Raw genomic sequence first — 19,386 nt, 5'->3', positions numbered from 1 at the left:
TACGCAATCTTGTATCATTGAAGTTGTTGGATCATTCAAGATATATGGTAACCTATTAATAGCAGCGTTATATCCAATCAACTACCCTTATTATCCCACAAGAAATAAGGGATCGAACGATTCGTGGCGTCGATTAGTCAAATCGTAACGGGAATTTACGACTCCCGTTGGCGCGCTTCTTTTTTAAGTATAAAATTTTATTTTTCGCTAAAAAAATCAACTTTAAGTGATTATAAAAATTCAACGAATTAAGGCATCAAGAAAATTATACGCTACGTTGTAGATAATTTTACGCAGGATAATGTGCAAAAATTTGATATCAATCGGACGGAGAGATTCGGATATGTATTGAAAGCAGGATCGAAAAACAAAATTCCAAGAAAAACGCGTTTCAAATTCTAAGTTAATCTTTCTTTAAAATAAAAGAATGCATTCATATTCAGTGTTATAACTTTACTAGAACTTTATTTGCTAGAATCAAAATGTCTTTTCACCACAATATTCTCTACACATATCAAACTTTAAAAAAATTTCAAAGGTATTCGATAATTTGAACTCAACATAGTTACACATCTCCTTAAGTAATTGGGTTAAAAATAATACGAGTTCTAAAAGTGATACATATATTAGAAAATATTCGATATTATCATCCTGACACTCGAAAATCCTTAAACCATTTTCTAAAATCCGTATCATTCTTAGAAGAGCACGCAGGGACAATAAATCCATAAAGCCAACAGATGTAGCAGAATTTGTAATTAATTTTAAAACGATGCCCAAAATTATCCTAATCCTTTAGGAGACATAATCAACATATTTACAGGCTTTAGAAGCTTTATTATCTTCACACACACCTAAATGAAATTTAGAGACTGGAAATTGATAGCACTATCTGGATGTCATTTCACAATTGGTTGCATAAAAGAGCCTTATGATATCTCAAAATTCAAATTTGTATCGTATCATCTAAAGAGTTCAGAAAATGCACCAATTTTGTGCCAATACAGTAGAATTTCGTTCATTTGAATTCCATTTATTGATCTATAATTTTAATTAGTGCGTAATTAAATGAATTCCTGCCGATTTTATGTATTTGTCTAAACGTGAACTTCCATTATTTGAACGAAAAATCATTAGTGGCAGAGAAAACCTGTGAAATTTTACTATATAAAATGTTTTAAATTGCCATGAAAGTTCAGTGTAAAAAAACTCGATACAAATTATCGAATTCAATATAAATATTATTATTATAATTATCATTATCATTATCATTATTATCACCATCATCATCATCATCATTGTTGTTGTCGTTATTGTTGTTGCTATTGTTATTGTTGTTATTGTTATTATTATGAACATATTGTTTTCTGAGATTAATTACGAACTAAGCTTATGACATAACATATAAGGTCACAATTACTTATAAAAAGAAAATAATAGATACACCGAGTGATATATAGAATGATTGAGAAAACAAATTACCGGTATTGCAATTACTAGCATTAAGAAATTATAATTATTTGTACAGTAGAATAAACTATAACTAAATTTTCATCCGAGAATAAATTATATACTATACTCATATGTTATATATTACCATATGTTACGTCTCGAGGCTTACGTCTCTATAGGCCGTGTTCCTAAACATCTCCTTTGGTACTACAGTGTCGCAGATGGATCGTCTTACATTTTTTTTTTTTATTTATTCGTTGAAATTACAATCAATTCTCGCGTTGAGAATTTTCAGTAATTTTACTGGCGTGGCGCAGTGACATGGCTGTTTATTTACAATAAGTTAATACTTATTACAGATAGGTATAATTTATAAGTATTATAAGTAAGTGCATACGCTTAATTTGGATAACTAAATGAATCTAGCTTTTAGGTCTAGCGGGTAGTGCCTCTTCAGCCTGCGAATCTGGACCGTCGTATCAAGTAGTCCAGTGATTAGGGGGTTTCGGTGTTTGTTGACTCTTTTGCTATATCTGTCGCTATATTTTGCTATTTCCTCTTTGACTGTGGGTATCTTGAGGTCGCGATGGATGGTTTCGTTGGTAACATACCAAGGTGCGTCTATTAAGGATCTTAGCGCTTTCGATTGGAAGCGTTGAAGTATTTCAATGTTGGAGTTACTTGTTGTTCCCCATAGTTGGATTCGGTAGGTCCAGACAGGTTTTATTACGGTCTTGCAGAGGGTAATTTTATTCTGTATGTTTAGTTTGGAGCGTCGGCCCGTGAGCCAATAGAGTTTTTTTAGTTTGTCCTTCAGTTGCTTCGTCTTATCTGAGATGTGTTTCTTCCACGTTAGTCTCCTGTCGAGGGTCATGCCCAGGTATCGGACTGAGTCCCTGCTAGGAACTGTTGCATTGTTGATGGTGACCTGAGGGCAGGTTTGTTTTCGGAGCGTGAAGGTTACATGTGAGGATTTCTTTTCGTTGATTTTGAAGCCCCATTTATGAAACCACTTTTCCATGGAGTCAAGACTTCGCTGGAGAGTGGATAAGGCTATTACCGGGTCTGCGTGGGTAGCTAATAGCGCTGTGTCGTCTGCAAATGTCGCTATTGTTATATCGTTTGATATAGGTAGGTCGGCAGTGTAGATGGAGTACAGTAGGGGTCCGAGGACACTACCTTGGGGTATGCCGGATTCTATTGGGAATGTTGCGGAAGTGGCGTCTAGGCATTTAACCATGAATTGTCTATTGGTTAGGTAGGATTTTAGGATGGAGTAGTAGGGGTGAGGTAGGATCTTTTTAAGCTTGTATAGTAGCCCTTCATGCCATACTTTGTCGAATGCCTGTTGGATGTCTAGAAAAACCGCTGAGCAATATTTTTTCTTTTCGAGTGTTTGGCTGATCGTATGAGTTTAGGGTACCTGTTTGTGTATAGTTTCATAGGCTGAGCAGCCTTTGTAGTTGGCAGGATGGTCACCTTGACAGTGGATGCATTTCGCTGGGGTTTCCGGTGATTTGGCGCACTGGTCAGTGGAGTGAGTGCCTGCACATTTAACGCAGCGGAAAGTATGGTTGCAGTATTTCTGCGTATGACCGTACCTTTGGCACCTTTTGCATTGCACTATTTCTTTTTTCAGAAGCGGTGGTTCGAATTTTACTATCGCGTTCATTAGGCGACTGATATTGTAGATTTCCTTATTGTTAGGCTTTTGTTTTATGTCTAAGAAGAATAAGGATAACGGGTCTTTCGAGACTCTATGCCTTATATTACTTACGTTGATGACTTCGTGGCCGAGTTTTGAGAGTTCGTATTTGAGTTCGTCTATGTCTGCTGAGTGGTGGATGTTTCGTAGGACCACCCGGAAAGGCCTTTTCTGTTTCAGTTGATAGGTGTGGAAGTTGACGTTCAGGGTCCTAAGTATCTTGGTGAGTTTTCTGTAAGCTTCTGGGTTCCTCGGCAGTATTTTTACTTTATTGTTATTTATCTTTAAGTTGTAGTCCTCCTTGGAGATATCTCTCTCTAAGGACTTGATCGTTGTTTGTATGTCGATGACGTCGTCCACAAATATTGGTGGGGATGGGGGGATTCTCTGTGCTGGTGGGTTTGGCGGCGGGTCTGCGATTTCCATGGCGTCGTTAGTGGATTGCAATACGGCGAACCTGTTATGGGTGTTTATTTGTATCGTTGATTGTTCGTTCCGGGTGTCGTTCATGTCTGGTTTTGATGTTTCTATTTTCCGTTTCTTTGTAATATTAGCGTCGTTGGTTCTGCTACACTTCTGCCACGGAGGAGGTAGCGCGGGGTAGTTGCAAGTCTGCTTCGGAGAGTCTGGTCGCGATTGCTGGGCCATCATCGAGCTAGTTAATTCAAAATGAATAGCTAGTCGTGAGGCTATGAGGCTAGTATTCGGGTTGGGGTTAGGTGCGTGGAATTTTCTTCTCCCTAAAGGGTAGGACACTTGGCTGTGTTCACTTTCGACGGTTGGGCGACACGTGTTGTTTGCGGACTACACTGGGCACTAGAGACACGTCTGCACGCTTCGGCACTCCACAGCGAACTGGATCGTCTTACATGACCGGTGAAATATACACAGTGTGGCGATGGGCGCATAGTTGTCTTCAAACAGCGAGTTCTAGAAACATTGATTCGTCTTCGATTCGTTATTTTATCTACACAAAGAAGGTGGCATACGTGATCATAGGCGCGAACTGTTGCGAGACCCGAGCGTGATGGGGATCGTCTCCCAGAGAAGGCAATGGAAAAAAGCGAAGGGCAGTCAATATCATTTGAGTATTCAAACCGAATGCATCGAGAGATTCAGAGGAATAAAATCAAGGTCGCTTAGTCAAACGAATACATCGAGGAATATCATAAAACCGAGTTGAATTATAATAACAAACTAATTGTATCATCATTAACTTATTTGTAACGTGTTAATTATAACTTTAAATATTGCTGAAAATAGAAGCCTATATTAACCTTGTTTATTCAGTGTTACAATCATTTGAACTGCCTCTGCCATCCTAATTTAAACAGGGGAACGACTGATTCGCGGCGTCTATTATCAGAATCGTAGCGAGAATTTTTACGCCTCTCGCTGACGCGTTTCTCCGCGAACGGTCATACACATTACTACATATACGAATTACAAATAATTTGAGTGAATTTGAAAGATCATTCACCCCGGTTACTCTCGATTTGATACTATTGCATGTATTCTTTATTTTCAAGTTCTGCAGCATTTTTAACGGCGCAGAAAATTGGGTACCGTTTGTAAAAGGGAACAGAAGAAAGGAAAGAAGAGTTTAGGGTTTGGCTACGGACTAGTTCTCGTCGTCTGCGTGGGACAAGGGTTTAGTAATACTTTGAGGTTTGATTAAGCCTTGTGTGGCCACTCGGGCTCCACCTGAGTAATGCTAATTAGTTTCTCCTCGCGAAAACTTGAACCGCCGGTGGAAAGAGACACGAAGATGGGTTACTGTGTGTCATGAAATTTCCGAGTAACTCGGGCGCGTGTTGTTCTTTCGCATCTCTTTTCTCAAAGAACACGTTTAAAATAGAGACAAACTTATTATACAGCCCCTCAGGTGAATACGAAGGGTTTCGCGTAGAAAATTCTTTCTAGTTTATACTTTCAGGGAAGAAGATTGTTTGTGGAGAAATTCAAGAATCGAATGGTATCCTAAATAGAGTTGCGGCACAAACTAACGAATCTTTCAACGTGCTATACACTGTATAAATAATGATACATTCCATTCCGAGAAGAAAGTATGAGCACGCATCTCTTGTAGAAAGAGATAGCATAGATCAACTTCCCGATCCATAATGAATTTCTACAATTCTTCAGTTATCGTAACTGTTCTGTTTGTTGAACTTCGAATAACTTTAACGTCACGATGCTCATTGTTTCACTTCCTTATCGAAATCGCATAAATTCCTATTAAAATTTAACGCATTCCGCAAAAATTATTTTTTTCTCTTCTTCTACTTCTTCTCCTTCTTCTTTTCATTTGTCATCTGACAGTGGATGTTAATTTCAACAAATCGTATTTTCACAGAAGTCAATTTGAGATTTATATGATATACATACAATACGATATATGACATACAATACAATACATCATACATTTGGATATACCATTACAGTATTTGGACTAGCGCTGCAGCAACGCACAGCGATATCATGATGATGATCCATGTTCTTCGCACATACGTTTATTGGAAACTTTGATCACTTTGGTTAATATTCACTCACCTAGCTACATTACTATTTATTTGAATATACATATGTGCATTCATACAAATGTTCTCTATTATTTATTACTCGCGCGTACAATTTTTTAAACTGTGGCTCCTATACTAGCTGTTTGTCTCCTTTGTTCTATTATGTTCATAAAAGAGTAACGTTAATTTTATAAGTGTAATCTTCCTATCGCTCACCTCATCGTCTTCACGACAAACCGGATATTCAGTGAGCAATTTTATCCCTATTCTGTCATCCGGAACTAATTCACCACACAGAACGAATCCTGTGAGGATTTTAATTCAAAGGATGGCACTCTCGAAATTGAGATCTTTCTCGCGTGTAATGCGTTCCATTATCACGGTAGAACCACGTCAGTAGAAAGTGGTTAACGTTAGATGTTCCGGATAATCGTGGTGTTCCGGTTGCAGAAACTGTTGCTGGTACAGCAAGCCTCGTCGTAACAGTAGCGCGCAGATGTCATCGATGCACATCGTGTTTCGAGCAAATGGAATTAATGTCAGGACAGTGAGAACCTCTTATTCAATGTAACCATTTGCATTAACCAATTATAATCCTATATACTACATAGACTGTAAGAAATAACTGTTCTAATGGAAGTCGTGGTAGGTAGCAATTATATGTATATGTATTATATGTATATATGATGGAAGACAAAATGTCATTTCTTGACGTTTGATTAAAAGAAGCTTTTTATACACGTAAATATTATTTCATTTTGCACGAATTAACAACATGGAAACGATTTATGCTATTTTAAAATTAAAATATCCTGTATTATACAGGGCGGTTGGTAACTGGTGGTACAAGCGGAAAGGAGGTGATTCTACGCGAAAAGAGAAGTCGAAAATATGGAATAAAAATTTTTCGTTTGAGGCTTTGTTTTCGAGAAAATCGACTTTGAATTTTCGCTCGGTACGCGTGCACTTTATCACGTCTCATTATAACGGATCTCACTGTAGATCGTTGTCTCGATGGAAAAATTAAAAAAAAAAAAAAGAAAATTAAAAAAAAAGTTTTATTCTATTTTCGACTTCTTTTTTCGCGTAGAATCACCCCCTTTCTGCTTGTACCACCAGTTACCCACCACCCTGTATATACAACAGAAAATTTTATTTAATATCGTCTTCTATTGTCGAATCAAACCTTACAACTGAACACATTAACACACAACTGCATTCACGCGTATCAACCAATTCGCACGTGTTTATTTAACCTTTTATTCACGCACTTAACCTCTATATCCATCGACCCACACACGCACGTACATGTACATACATTCGCACATCGATATTTTTACATTTACGCGTGTCCTAGTACTATAACTCAGTTCATCGGAGCAAAGGCCGTCGACACCATTGGTGAACTTGCGTACATCTTCTTCAGTTTTCCTACCCCCGATAAACCCTCTCACTTTTTACTAATGAATCCAGTCTACCAGTTTACCTTGCTACGGTTTCCCTCTGTTTCTCTTATTCCGCCGGCCAGTTGTTCGCTTTGTCCTTCGGCTAACACTGGGTACATCGACCACGGATACTGTGGTGTCCTGGAGAACCTGTTTGGTCCGACATCCGAAATCCTTTCGACTTAGAGAGCTTCTGTGATTAAAGAAAATTACTGACCACGCTACTGCAGATAATTACAAGGAGGTCATAGTGGGGACTCTGACAAAGGCACCGTAGTCATCATTGCAAATAGCGGAACTGGCTCAAGCGACCATATAAAATTTTCTGGTTTCATGGCTTGCCACAATGTTCTAGTCCGTAGTATCAATTGAAGGAGAAAGCTGAGCTGTTTGTAGAACGCTATCCGGAAAACTTAGACCGACGTCACGTGACATGACGCGGTAGATAATGCTGTTGCGTTGTCCATGTCCAGAAATATGGTTTTCGCTAACCATGCAATGATATGGACAGAAGATGGCTTGTGATAGCAGTCCATGGTCTTTGTCTCCGAGAAAATAGGAGGAGTACTCTTGAGCATGGTAATAAATTGAATGACGAAGACGTCTGTATTATGTAGGTAGGTTTTCCGAGATGTGTTCTCCTTCAATAGTTTTGGGTTAGGTTATGAATTAAATGACTAGATCATAATTAGCTTCATTAACCATGTTGATCGATCTTACATTAAACGTAGAATAGTATTTTGTGAATATAAGTTTCTTGCCTGATTTAGGAACTTGTTAGCACTTAGTAGAGTTTATTTGTTTTTTAATTATTTCGCAAAAAACATTTCAAAAACTAGTGATATTTTGGTAAAAATTTAGCTATATATGTATTATTTTGTTTGGTCGAACACGACATGGAGCAAATATGAAATTGTTTTTTTGAAAATAGGAAGTAAGTAAATTATAAATTAGAGGAATTTAAAAAATCATCGATTAGATATGCTATAAGGATTGTTGCAGAGTGCTACTTTTTTGGAGAAATATGCAACAAAATTTTGTTAATACTATTATTTTTCTAGTGATTTATTTAATATAATTAATCATTAATTAAAATGGTTTTTACTAACAGAAAATGAAATGGTACTTTTTACCAAACAAATTATAATTAGATCTAATTCGTCTTACAATTAAATAAATTATCGTGAAAATGTTTCTTGGCAAATGGTTTTTTATAACAATCATTGCTTCATTAACTTTAAAAAACAGATGAATAATTTTTTCAATATTTTTAGTTAGCTGATTGGAATCCTGTGAAAAGTTTCAATTAAGTGACAGCGTATATTCTACGTTTTTATAATTTAAAAGCAACAACGTCGCTTCGATAGAAAATATTGGAAAGCTGCTTATAATGAAAGGTGTGATACTATAACTTGGTACGGTCGCTTTTTAATATTTAATTAGAAACGAAAATCAATTCCTCTGGTACGCTTTACATTTCCCTTCTTTACTTTCTCACTTTCGTGATTTGTTTCTCCTTTGTCAATAGTATTTTATATTTCAACGTAGTTTTGTCGAATGGAAGGGAAAGTTATATTCATTGGACTTCGATCGTACATATTACAATGTACACTAATTTCATTGTGTATAAAGTGTAAGAAATTTTGGTTGGTTTTGTATGTGATTTTATTATGTTATTATACAAATAAAAATTCATCGAAACTTGACAAATCTTACTCCCAGATATTTAGCGCGCACAGCGCGTGAATATCTATATAATCAAATTTTAAAAAATGTTGATCTTTTTTCCCTCTTGATTATAACGATCGTATATTTACGAAGTGAAAGAAGACACAGGAAAATAGACAGGATGATAAGAGTGTCGCAAACTTAAATGCACAAACTGCGGGAGCTTAACTTACAGGCAAGGAGAAAGAAAAACGTTATATAAAGTTTGTCAAGGAACGCTTTGTTACAGACTTTTCTCGATATTTAAATATCGTATGCATGAAAGAGGTAACGACGCATTTTTCAGTACAGCACATAGAAATTAACCGTCTTATTGTGCCAACATAGAATGATTTTTATCTTGCACTAACAATTCCGAATCGTTAGTAGTTATAAAATATAATAATATAATAAAAAATAATCAGTTAGTATTTTTTATTTCTCATTTTAAAGTGATGTCTGTAGTGGCACATGATTTAGAGAACAATTCAAATCATGTTGTTGGTTTGCCTCGGAGTATCAAGACGGTAAGGTTGCAAGTAATGTAAGAACAAATAAACTTCGGGCAAACAATGTCGCCGCTACATACAACCGTCAAACGTAGACGAATTCGAATTTTCCGGTTCTTCCCCGACCAGTATAAATATACGGACGCGATCGCAAGAAAAAGAGTTACAGTTAGTTGTCGATCAGTTATCAACCAGTTATCAACGAATTATCAGCGACCTAATTAACGAGTCAATAGCGATCCCATTTTACGACTTATACACTGTCTCAGCGAATCGGTTAGTACGAGCGTCTTTGCGAGCATTATCTGTATACTAATTTATCATTTTAAATATATTCGACGGTTTCAACAACGAGCAATCTCGTCCTCACCGACCAACCGCCCTCTACACATAAACCTCTACATGTCCTTGTACTCGGATCGGACAAGCTTGACATCGCTGAATCATGGAATTAATAACAGTACGTAGTTCCTGAGAATTTTACTCAGTTTCAATAATTGCATTTTTATGCATAAAATATCTATAGAAAACTCTATAACAAAGCGTTTTTTGATAAATATTATATAACATCCTTTTATTCTTTTTGCTTGTAGGTTTGTCCGTTTAAGTTGTCTGTTTAAGGCACCCCATATAAAATGACACAGCACGTGTACAGATTAAAAATTATCTATAGCGAACCATTATCGCCTCGTTCTTTAATCATCGTCGAGTTAATCTGCATTTTTCAGGTTTGCGTTGTTCAGAGAGCCAGCCATTATGAAATTACTCCAGCCAGAGCACGTATCACGAAATTATCCTGGTAAATCGGCCAGTGACAGTAATTATGTCACCGTCAGGCTGCGTCTATCTCAATTATCCAGTTACATTTCCAAATTTTCACTCGGTTTAATGATACTGCTTAAATTTCACCGTTAAACGCGTGTCGTGTCCGCACCCCCATCTCTTTCGTACCTTCCAGCAGTTTCAACGAATCGATGCGAACCGTGATAATTAACTTGCCTCCCTGCTTCTCGCGATTTTACCAGGAAACGAAGATAAAACGTATGAGCGAAGAAACGTGAAACTTCACCATAATATATACGCCGAAGACTGCATCTAAATGACTTTTATAGATTATATAAGGTATTTCGCAAAATATATTCGTATCAAAAACTAACAACAAGTGTGATTTTCTATAAATAAATAAATTGAAAATACAAAAGGCATAAAAACATTACTTATCGATATCGCGGTAAACGCTCATAATTTAATTCTTAAAATTCACGAGTCTGATTACTTTTCTTCGTGAATACAGCTTCTTTAATAAGTTGGATTCTTGTAAAATATAAAATATTATAATAAAGGAGAAACTGTATTTGCTCTTTTCATCCATTAACTTTTCTTATGTCTTAAATAATCCCACCATATTGCATATTTGTGTTCAATACAACAGTTAAATATGAGGAATTTATATCGTAAGTTATTAAATATCATTCCTTTCATAGTTTTCCATTCACATTAACGAGGCTTCCTTATATTAGGAACTCATAACCATAATTAATAATTTATTATCAATCTTTTTTACATTCTCGACGAATACTCTTCTCTTACCGTCATATCTTACCGGGAACAGCTGTATGCATTATGCCGAGTGGTATGGCAACGCAATCGTCATCATTGCGCCGCGCGTTTTACCAAAGCGTTTCATTTTCATACGAGAAACGAAATACGATTTTGCAGTTTTTCTTGATTTTTTTCTATCTATTCTGTTCTATCGTATCCTGTGGTTAGATTTTCCGCTAGGTTCGTAGATTTTGAAATAAATTGAAAAATGTAAGCAAAAGGTGATACGTTTTAGATATCCTCTTCACTCTGATCAACATTTAAACATATTTATATATTTATAATGTCATAAGAATTTATATCATTTTATTCGAAGAGCCCAAAAAATGTTTTCATGTCAATAGCAATTCAATATCTCCTACTGTAAAGACATAAAACAGTTTCGCAATCAAAACTTCGTAAATTTGGAAAAAATTTATTTTTTTGGAAACTGTGGGAACGGGGAATGACGTTTTGCAAATTCGTGTTTAGCTTACTAAAATGTACATGAATTGTCTGGTGAAGATTTCAAAATCGGAAAAAGTTTAATCAGTTTTATACTATATAAAATGTATAATAACGTTTAAAATAATAACTCGATAAAGATTGTTATGAAAATCACATGCCAAAACCATCGTATCAGATAATATGTACGTACATATGTTTATATAAACGTCGTTACATATTTGGTGACCAACGCAAGTCTTATTCATTATTATTTCTTACGATCTTTCCTACAACTTTCGACAGAAACGAAATTTATTTCAAACGAATTGATGAAATACATGTGAAATTAATAAAGAATTGCGTTGGTGAATAAATAAAATCAATATTGTTTCTATAGAAATGATAATACACGATAATGTGTAGGATACAATACTTTTTATAAATGTTGAACAATATTTAAGATTGATTAATCATTGAAAAGAATCCATGTGTTTAAAACAAATTAATTCAATCTAATTGATCGTTTAAAGATTCATGATTCGCTTCTTTTTCAGTAAGTCCTACATTTCGTAATACTTGCCATATCATTTTTAACTACATTGTCATATCGCGTACACGTAACGATTCACTATTCTAATTCAGCAACGTTCGCATATTCACGATATTTCTCGATGAAGATATCCCCATTGAGAGAGGAACTTTGCGAATGCCCCCTTAAACCGTGGAATCGGACTACTTTGTCCATAATTTAGTTAAGAGCGTCATGCGTGTGACATGCACGGTATAGAATAGATCGGAACAACCGAAGCGCGAATAGAACTGGCGTGCAGCCAACCCCCTGGTCCAGGATCCGTGTAAGTGACTTATTATCCGTCGTTTATACGCGCGCCCTCTATTAGAGTACGCTACATAGCGTATGCCTCTGCATACGCCTAATTCTTCTTCGTAATGACACCTATCATTAAATGTAGGTTACGTGTAATTGCGCTCAGTCGTGATTGTATGTATGTACGAATTACTGTATCCTGTGTCTAGTATCTCCCTCCAGTGGATTCTTTTTACCCGTTTGATCCAAACTGACTAATTTCATTTTAATAATTCTATATAATTCTGGCCAATTGACCAATCTCATTGCCCATCTAATTAATAAAACTACAAGTAAATAATTAATAAAAGTACAACTAAAAACAAGGGTGGTATTAAACAACGATATGACATAAAATGTTACTAAAACGCAAGCATAAAATGCAACGATAAAAAATTGATGTTCCACTGATAAATCGACGATTTGAAACGGTAAAGGATGGAAATATTAGAGTGAAGATTATCAATATCAGTTAATTTTGCTATTTGCGTTATTTGTTTTTTAAATACTATGGTCTTATAATGTTTACCATGTTTAAACATTGAGAGAGAGAGAGAATAAATGGTAATTTCTTCAACTATAAAGACATATATACTTAAAAGAATAAAGAAACATGTACATATAGATATACGTATAAAAATACATATCAACTTTTGTTGATAGGAAATTTTTACTTTATGATATGTTAAAATTTCTCGTATGCTATACAAAAAAAAGGTCAATTAGTCGGACAGAAATTTGAATTTCATAGAATTTGCAATCTAGCAAGAATAGGAAACGTCTCACTGTCCGTCTATATATTTGCCTTCTGAATACCCGCCCGCGATCTTTGTCGACATTTATCCTGACGGAATATCGCAGTGAAGGTAAAGTATCGACTGTCACATTTCCCGTATTGAACATCAATCGAACAAAGGAATCGCACAAGTTCCGCCACGTTCTTTGGAAGTCGAGTCGAACATTTGCACCAGGCCTTCGTTCCTTATACCCCCGGAACATTGAATCTCTGAGGTGATATTTAGTAGAAAAATCATCTAAGTCTTACTTCGTTGAATATTGGGCAGATTTTATATCTATACGGTGACGAGCTACTGGCGAATATTAAGACGTATATATAATATGTACACGCTAAAAGAAGAGAATCATTTCTCTTCTGTAAATAATTTCTAAAATTGTGGAACATTATTATTGGTTTCGTTTGTCAGCTATGTCTGCTTGTCGGAACAGAGAAATTGAAATATCGTATTTCGGAAAAATTGTCGGAATTTTGTTGGCGACAGTATTAGGTGCGAGATCGTTGAACTTGGATAATTTTTCGTTGAACGGCCAATGAACGTTAAGTTTTAGAGCAAGCTTCCAGAATGTAGAATGTTCTGGAATCTTGCGGACGTTGATACATAATGTTGGTAAAGATGTATTATAAAATAAATAATTTTCTCCCATATCTTGCCAAAATAGAAATTCATGAGTGAATCCAATTAATACTTACAAACGTAATACGTATACGTTACTATCGTATCTGATTTATTTCAATCTTTTCAATCACATAATACTCTTTGTTTAATTTTAATTATTGAACAATTACTCTGCATTACAGTCAAATAGAGTATAATTAGAGATTACATGGACAATTTGTTTTCTGCTTGTAAAACAATCTGAACATGCTGTGTTTATCCATTACGAATTAGTGGCACATTTTGAATTAGATAGGATTCAAACTTTAAGATTCAGTATCTGATATCGAATTTCTTGCTTTGCAATTTATATGACATTACGTGTTAGTACATCGATATATGTCTGACCGCAGATTCTGTAAGCAAATTTCAAGGGAATATAATCTATTATTTATATAAACACGTTCCGATTTATTCCAAACGCGTTTTACTCACAATGATGAATACTTGACAGTCTGTTCCATTTACTAGTGTTGAGGACACAGAATACCTGACTGTACTCGGTGTCGTAGTTGCAAGACTATTGAGGCCCGCCAATCCACGACTCGGTAAGGGAGGGAGTATAATTTACAACACTCTCAAAATTCCTCGCTATCATTTAGCTAGTACCTTGGATAACGAAATCCAGGTGACCGCTCCGAGCGTCCGAAGCTAAACGTTTTCTTGCATTTCTCTGATCAAAATCTTCTAAACCGAAAGCTGCTTTCCTCTTTATGTGTGTTATGTAGTAATAATATTATAATAAAATAATTATATTATATATATGTCGGAGATGAAAGGACATCGGAGCCTTCCCTTTGGAACTTCGGGAAAATCCCTTAACACCGTAATCTAGATTCTATCATAGGCGTAATTAAACAATTGTCGTCCTTCGATCCGATTGTATTTGTTCGAGATTTGGGATAATGAGCTTGGACTCGAGGCGACAGCCAGTCGCCGAACGTAGCCGCGGTCACGGAATGAACGCTTTGTCTAACAAAGATATGGAGTAATTCTATAGCTCTCTTTAAAAAAAATATTTGTGGCGGCACGCGACAGTAAACATTCCAACGGTTTCTGTCCCGTGGCTTGCCACACGCAGACCCTATTCTTCAAGTAAGATGATTACCAAGTGTCGATGCGTCTCCGCAGTACATGTTAAGCTAGCCCGAGGGCCCGTTATAAATCTTTAGATTTAGCTAACTAAAGTCCTTCAAACAAACAGTCTCTGTTCCAACTGCGAGAAGATAGAGGAGACCTATTTTTCAACGAACGACGTCTCCCACTAGCAACTTTTCCTCGAGGGCGGCTAGCATCTTTTTTTAACCACCGATGTGGAGATTGACCAATTAGCAGCAACGCCAATTTCCCGTACTTTTTGAACGAAGGCTATCCTCGACGAATCCGATGATCTCGTGTCTTTAGACACGCCCCATATAGTTTTCCTCTGTGGCATCATCGGGCATTCCTTCTTGCGATCTCATCGACGAAAAGAGTAACGCCTTTACGATCACTAATTGTTCAGACTTAGATTTTGTGAGAACGTTCATCTATCGTCCCGTTGACCGCGGATTCGTTATCGAACCTGAGACCATTGTCACTAGTATCGCGAGCGCCTAATCGCCGTGGTTGATTGTCAAATCTGTGTTATCCATACTTGTGTTAATAAACCGTACTTTTGTTATACCGCCACGATGGCCAATTTCAATGAAGATTCAGCAAACACCCACAACCCTATCCACAACGCTACCCCGACATATATATATTGTTGAATATACTTAAGCGTTCTTTCCTACTGCTATCACGATATCCACCTCAGTTAGTTAAAAGGCAGTTCGAGTAACAGAGGGACTAAGAAGTTAAGTCATCAGAGTCGCCAAGTCGAAGACAGTCAATCGACACAGTAACATACAGTCAATCGAGTCAAAATCATTCATTACTGTCGCCAACACGAAACGAGTCTCAGATCGTATTCATTCGTAGTTTGGCAGTCAACATACGCACAATTGTATCAAATATTGAAGTTATTGATTGATTGGGATCAATCGATTCGTGGCGTCGATTATTCGGATCGTAACGGGAATTTACGACTCCCGTTGGCGCGCTTCTTCGAGATCGCGTCTCCCCGTAAGCGGTCGAAACACAAACAAACTAGCTGGTCGCTGAAGCGAGCACAGTTCACATAGAAAGAAGACTAAAAAGAAAACACCACACTGACCTCACTAAAAAAATAAAGTAGTCAAACTGGAAGATGGTATCCCCCTGAGGGTAGCCATCCACATGTTATTTAGCAATTAAGTTAGAAAAATTGACCAAATGTCCAACTGGACAAATTGTAAAGTACAGATTAAATAATAATAATAATAATAAAAAAACTAAGTTAATACCGTTGTTGTTAGGCTCCAACAAGTAGAGGTTGCTACCGGTGATCGACATTTCGAACATAACATCTAAAAGAGCTATTATGTAATCATTCTTTCATGACCTTTACTGATCCTGTATTATAGGTCTGTGCATTCGTCTTACAAGTTGCTATCAGCTGATGGATAGAAAAAATAGGGGCGACCTTCATATTTCTTTTGCACTCCATCTATCAAAATGTTGGCATGATCGTACAATGATCCCTTTTGTGCTAAACGTCATTTATTCGCAAAATTTTCTTCTGAATCGCATAGTTCCAAAGATAATCAATGTTCAAAGTGGTAATTCTGATTAAAACACTCTGTATATGTATAGAAATAGAAATACAGATTTCTAAAAAAATGAAGATTATTTCTTGGAAAAAATAAAATCTTGAAAAATATCAATTCTAACTTGTAAAGATGAAAGTTTTCTCCACTTCGGAAGTATATTTTTAACATTCTAAACACTTGAAAAGGTCAGAAACATGCAAATACAAATAGTTTTTCCGATCCTCCAAATCTGAATGTTCTTAAATACGTTTAAAATAATCACAGAAACGCATCACGTACAGTAATGTAAATAAATGTGAATTAGAAAAGAACTGGCGTGTTCTGCAGCATAACAGGGCCAATAGAGAAAAAGGATAAGTTCTATTATGAAGGCAGATGGGTGACGCATACGTATTCTCTTTGAAATTTTCATAAACTTTCGCGAGCCAGAAAATTGCGCGGAATTGAGCAGTCTAGTTAGTAATTACTCACTCACGAGACAGAGTTAACTCTCTGCAACCATAAGTACTTGATATTGTAACCGATATCAGAGTCACACATCGCAAGCAATTGAACCAAGAAATTAACATTGTCCGTCAAATTTACACTAAACAACATTTATTCAGCTCATGAAATCATGAATATTTTCATTTTTCGTAAAATTTATTATATATTTATTTATTATATATTTTTATGTCAGAAACTTGAATGGTACGATTGATTTTTCTGGTAGATGTATTTTAGTTTGAATCTCTCGGGGAATATTGACATTATCATCAAGAATACTGATCAAATTTATAAATTTAGAATAAAAAAATAAATATTTACCTTCGAAAGAAATGATTGCAGACATCTCGTTTCCAGTTATATGGAGGAGATATTTTATTAAAATTAGTAAAAATCAATTATATCAAAAATCAATTTTACTAAATAAATATAATATAATAAAAATCAATTCTATTAAAATAGTAAAAATTCATGACTTTAAGTATATATTTAAAAACGAATTCTTTCTTATTTCAGTTTTTCACTTAGAAAATTATTCCGAAACTGCAATTCTGTATACCTATCGCAAAATCATATGTTTACTTTTAAGTTCTTTAACGACCACACAATGTTTCATTACAAATTAAAATATCACTCTGTTCGCATGGTTATTTAAAGTCTTTTTTCATCTTTACAAGTACTATGTATCTCTGTAACTTTCAATTATTTCCGTGAATTGTGGTGTCCAATTCCTGTAGTTAAAGTTTATTGCTTGCGGTTGTTCTGCGAGCACTTGATAACGCATGAAGCGAATCGGAGACGGGTGACTTGTATCATATAGCAGGCTTAAAATTCAGCAACAAGTTCAGCTAAGCACTGAAAAAGAAACGCTTTGATAACTAAATAGAAATTTCCGGTATATGAATATTGAGTAAGTTTACTTTTGATCACCTGGCTTTGGGTTTGTATACCACTTTATACTTGGAAACTTGCTGCATTCTAGACACAAGTTTTGCATAAAGCTGAAGAAAGCTTTTTATTAGTTATCATCAGTGTTCACAGATTAAAATTTTTTACCAAAATCTACCGCTATGAAAAAGCATTGCATGTCATGTCTACTCTATATCTCGTCTGTTAGTAGTCTCGTCGTTTAGTAGTACAATAGCTGTAGGAAATATGGTTCTCTTAAATCAAGAACTCCCTTACAGGTAGCTGAGTTTTAAGTATATTTGTTAATTTGTACTTGTTAATATTTTATAATACCTTTTTAATTATTAATTTTACGCAGAAACTGAACAATAGATACATGCGCATTATGTATATACACATTATTGACAAAAAAATTATATACTGCCTGATTTTTAACAACTAGGTCAGTTTATATCTCTCTATGTTGTAAGTGACATTAGAAAAAAAAACAAAGAGGGAAATTTTCCACCATTTATTAAGCTACATACATCATATTATTCGATAAATAGTATTAACATCTTTACATATATTGATTCATTATTGTCAGGCACTATCTTGAAGAAAATTACATAGTCCTAACTGTTAAAGAATTAGAAAGCTACCTACATCTTGGTTCATTTAATTTAATCATACAATAGTCTAATGTTCTCTAATATTCCCTGCATCACGAACGGTTCACTTCTCATTCACGTAATTGATTTCATCGCATAAATTGTGCCCAGCCCTCTGTAATATACAAGCTGTGCATACACATACGCGAAACACGTCATCGATAACCCGCCGCGCCACAAAATTATTATTCGGTGAAGTATTCAATATTACACTCCGTTAGACTGTGTTTATGCGATATTATACGCGTATATGCACTTATGTCTTGTATTTATACATATTCGTGCTGAAACGTAACTGAAAGCGGAATAGAAGGAAAAAGAAGGAAAAAATAGGAGCATAGAGAAAAAGGAAGAAAGTAAGATAAAAGAATGGAAAATGGAATAAGGAAATTAGTTGACTTTATTTGTTATCGTTCCAGGTACGCCATGCGCGAAGTACGCAAAATGCGCGGCGAAGTAATTCCATCAGACCGTAAAATGATCAGGAATATTCGCATAGTTTTGCACGAGAACTTCGATAGGCGAATAACATGGGTAAGTTGAGTAAAAGCGGAGCAGTAGCTATCCGCAACATGTCTCTGCTTTCAAGCAGCAAGATCACTATCAACTTTTCACGCATTGTTCGTACCTCGTTCGTACAAATTATGTTGTATAAGCTGTTTGTATCACAATCGAAACTACTTTCGTTTCCCATTTCTTCCTTTCACAAATTTTATCCATAACGAATTTTGACAAATATATTATTATAAGATTTTTTTATAATATATAGGGATCCGCCTTAAACATTTCTTTCTAAATATATTTTGAATATCTAAAAACTAAATGATAGGTTCGATGAAAATCTGTTAAATTTTATTCACAGTTCAATATAACGTGTTTAAAGAATTCATCGTATGCATGTTGAAAATTTGTATGTATAGTTATAAGTTATACATATCGGAGATGAAAGGAAAACCGGAGCCTTCCATTTGCAATTTTAGGA

The 19,386-nt window shown here is 35.5% G+C and overlaps 1 protein-coding gene across 1 annotated transcript in view; it reads right to left on the bottom strand.

The window, feature by feature from the left end:
• Nucleotides 1–795: 795 nt before the first annotated feature.
• LOC117208491 (type-2 histone deacetylase 1-like) overlaps nucleotides 796–19,386 on the bottom strand; it is a 42,809-nt gene continuing 24,218 nt past the window's right edge. Inside the window, exons 2-4 of the mRNA XM_033449686.1 lie at nucleotides 3,324–3,812; nucleotides 1,282–1,367; nucleotides 796–854 (exon numbers count right to left, since the gene is read on the bottom strand). Of these exons, the coding sequence (XP_033305577.1) occupies nucleotides 796–854; nucleotides 1,282–1,367; nucleotides 3,324–3,812 (634 nt within the window). The remainder of the gene's footprint in view (nucleotides 855–1,281; nucleotides 1,368–3,323; nucleotides 3,813–19,386) is intronic.

Source organism: Bombus bifarius, unplaced genomic scaffold (assembly GCF_011952205.1).
Source record: "Bombus bifarius isolate JDL3187 unplaced genomic scaffold, Bbif_JDL3187 scf7180000008138, whole genome shotgun sequence".
NCBI classification, from domain to species: domain Eukaryota; kingdom Metazoa; phylum Arthropoda; class Insecta; order Hymenoptera; family Apidae; genus Bombus; species Bombus bifarius.
The sequence above is the reverse complement of the archived record's forward strand: the minus strand, read 5'-3'. Positions and strand labels throughout refer to the sequence as shown.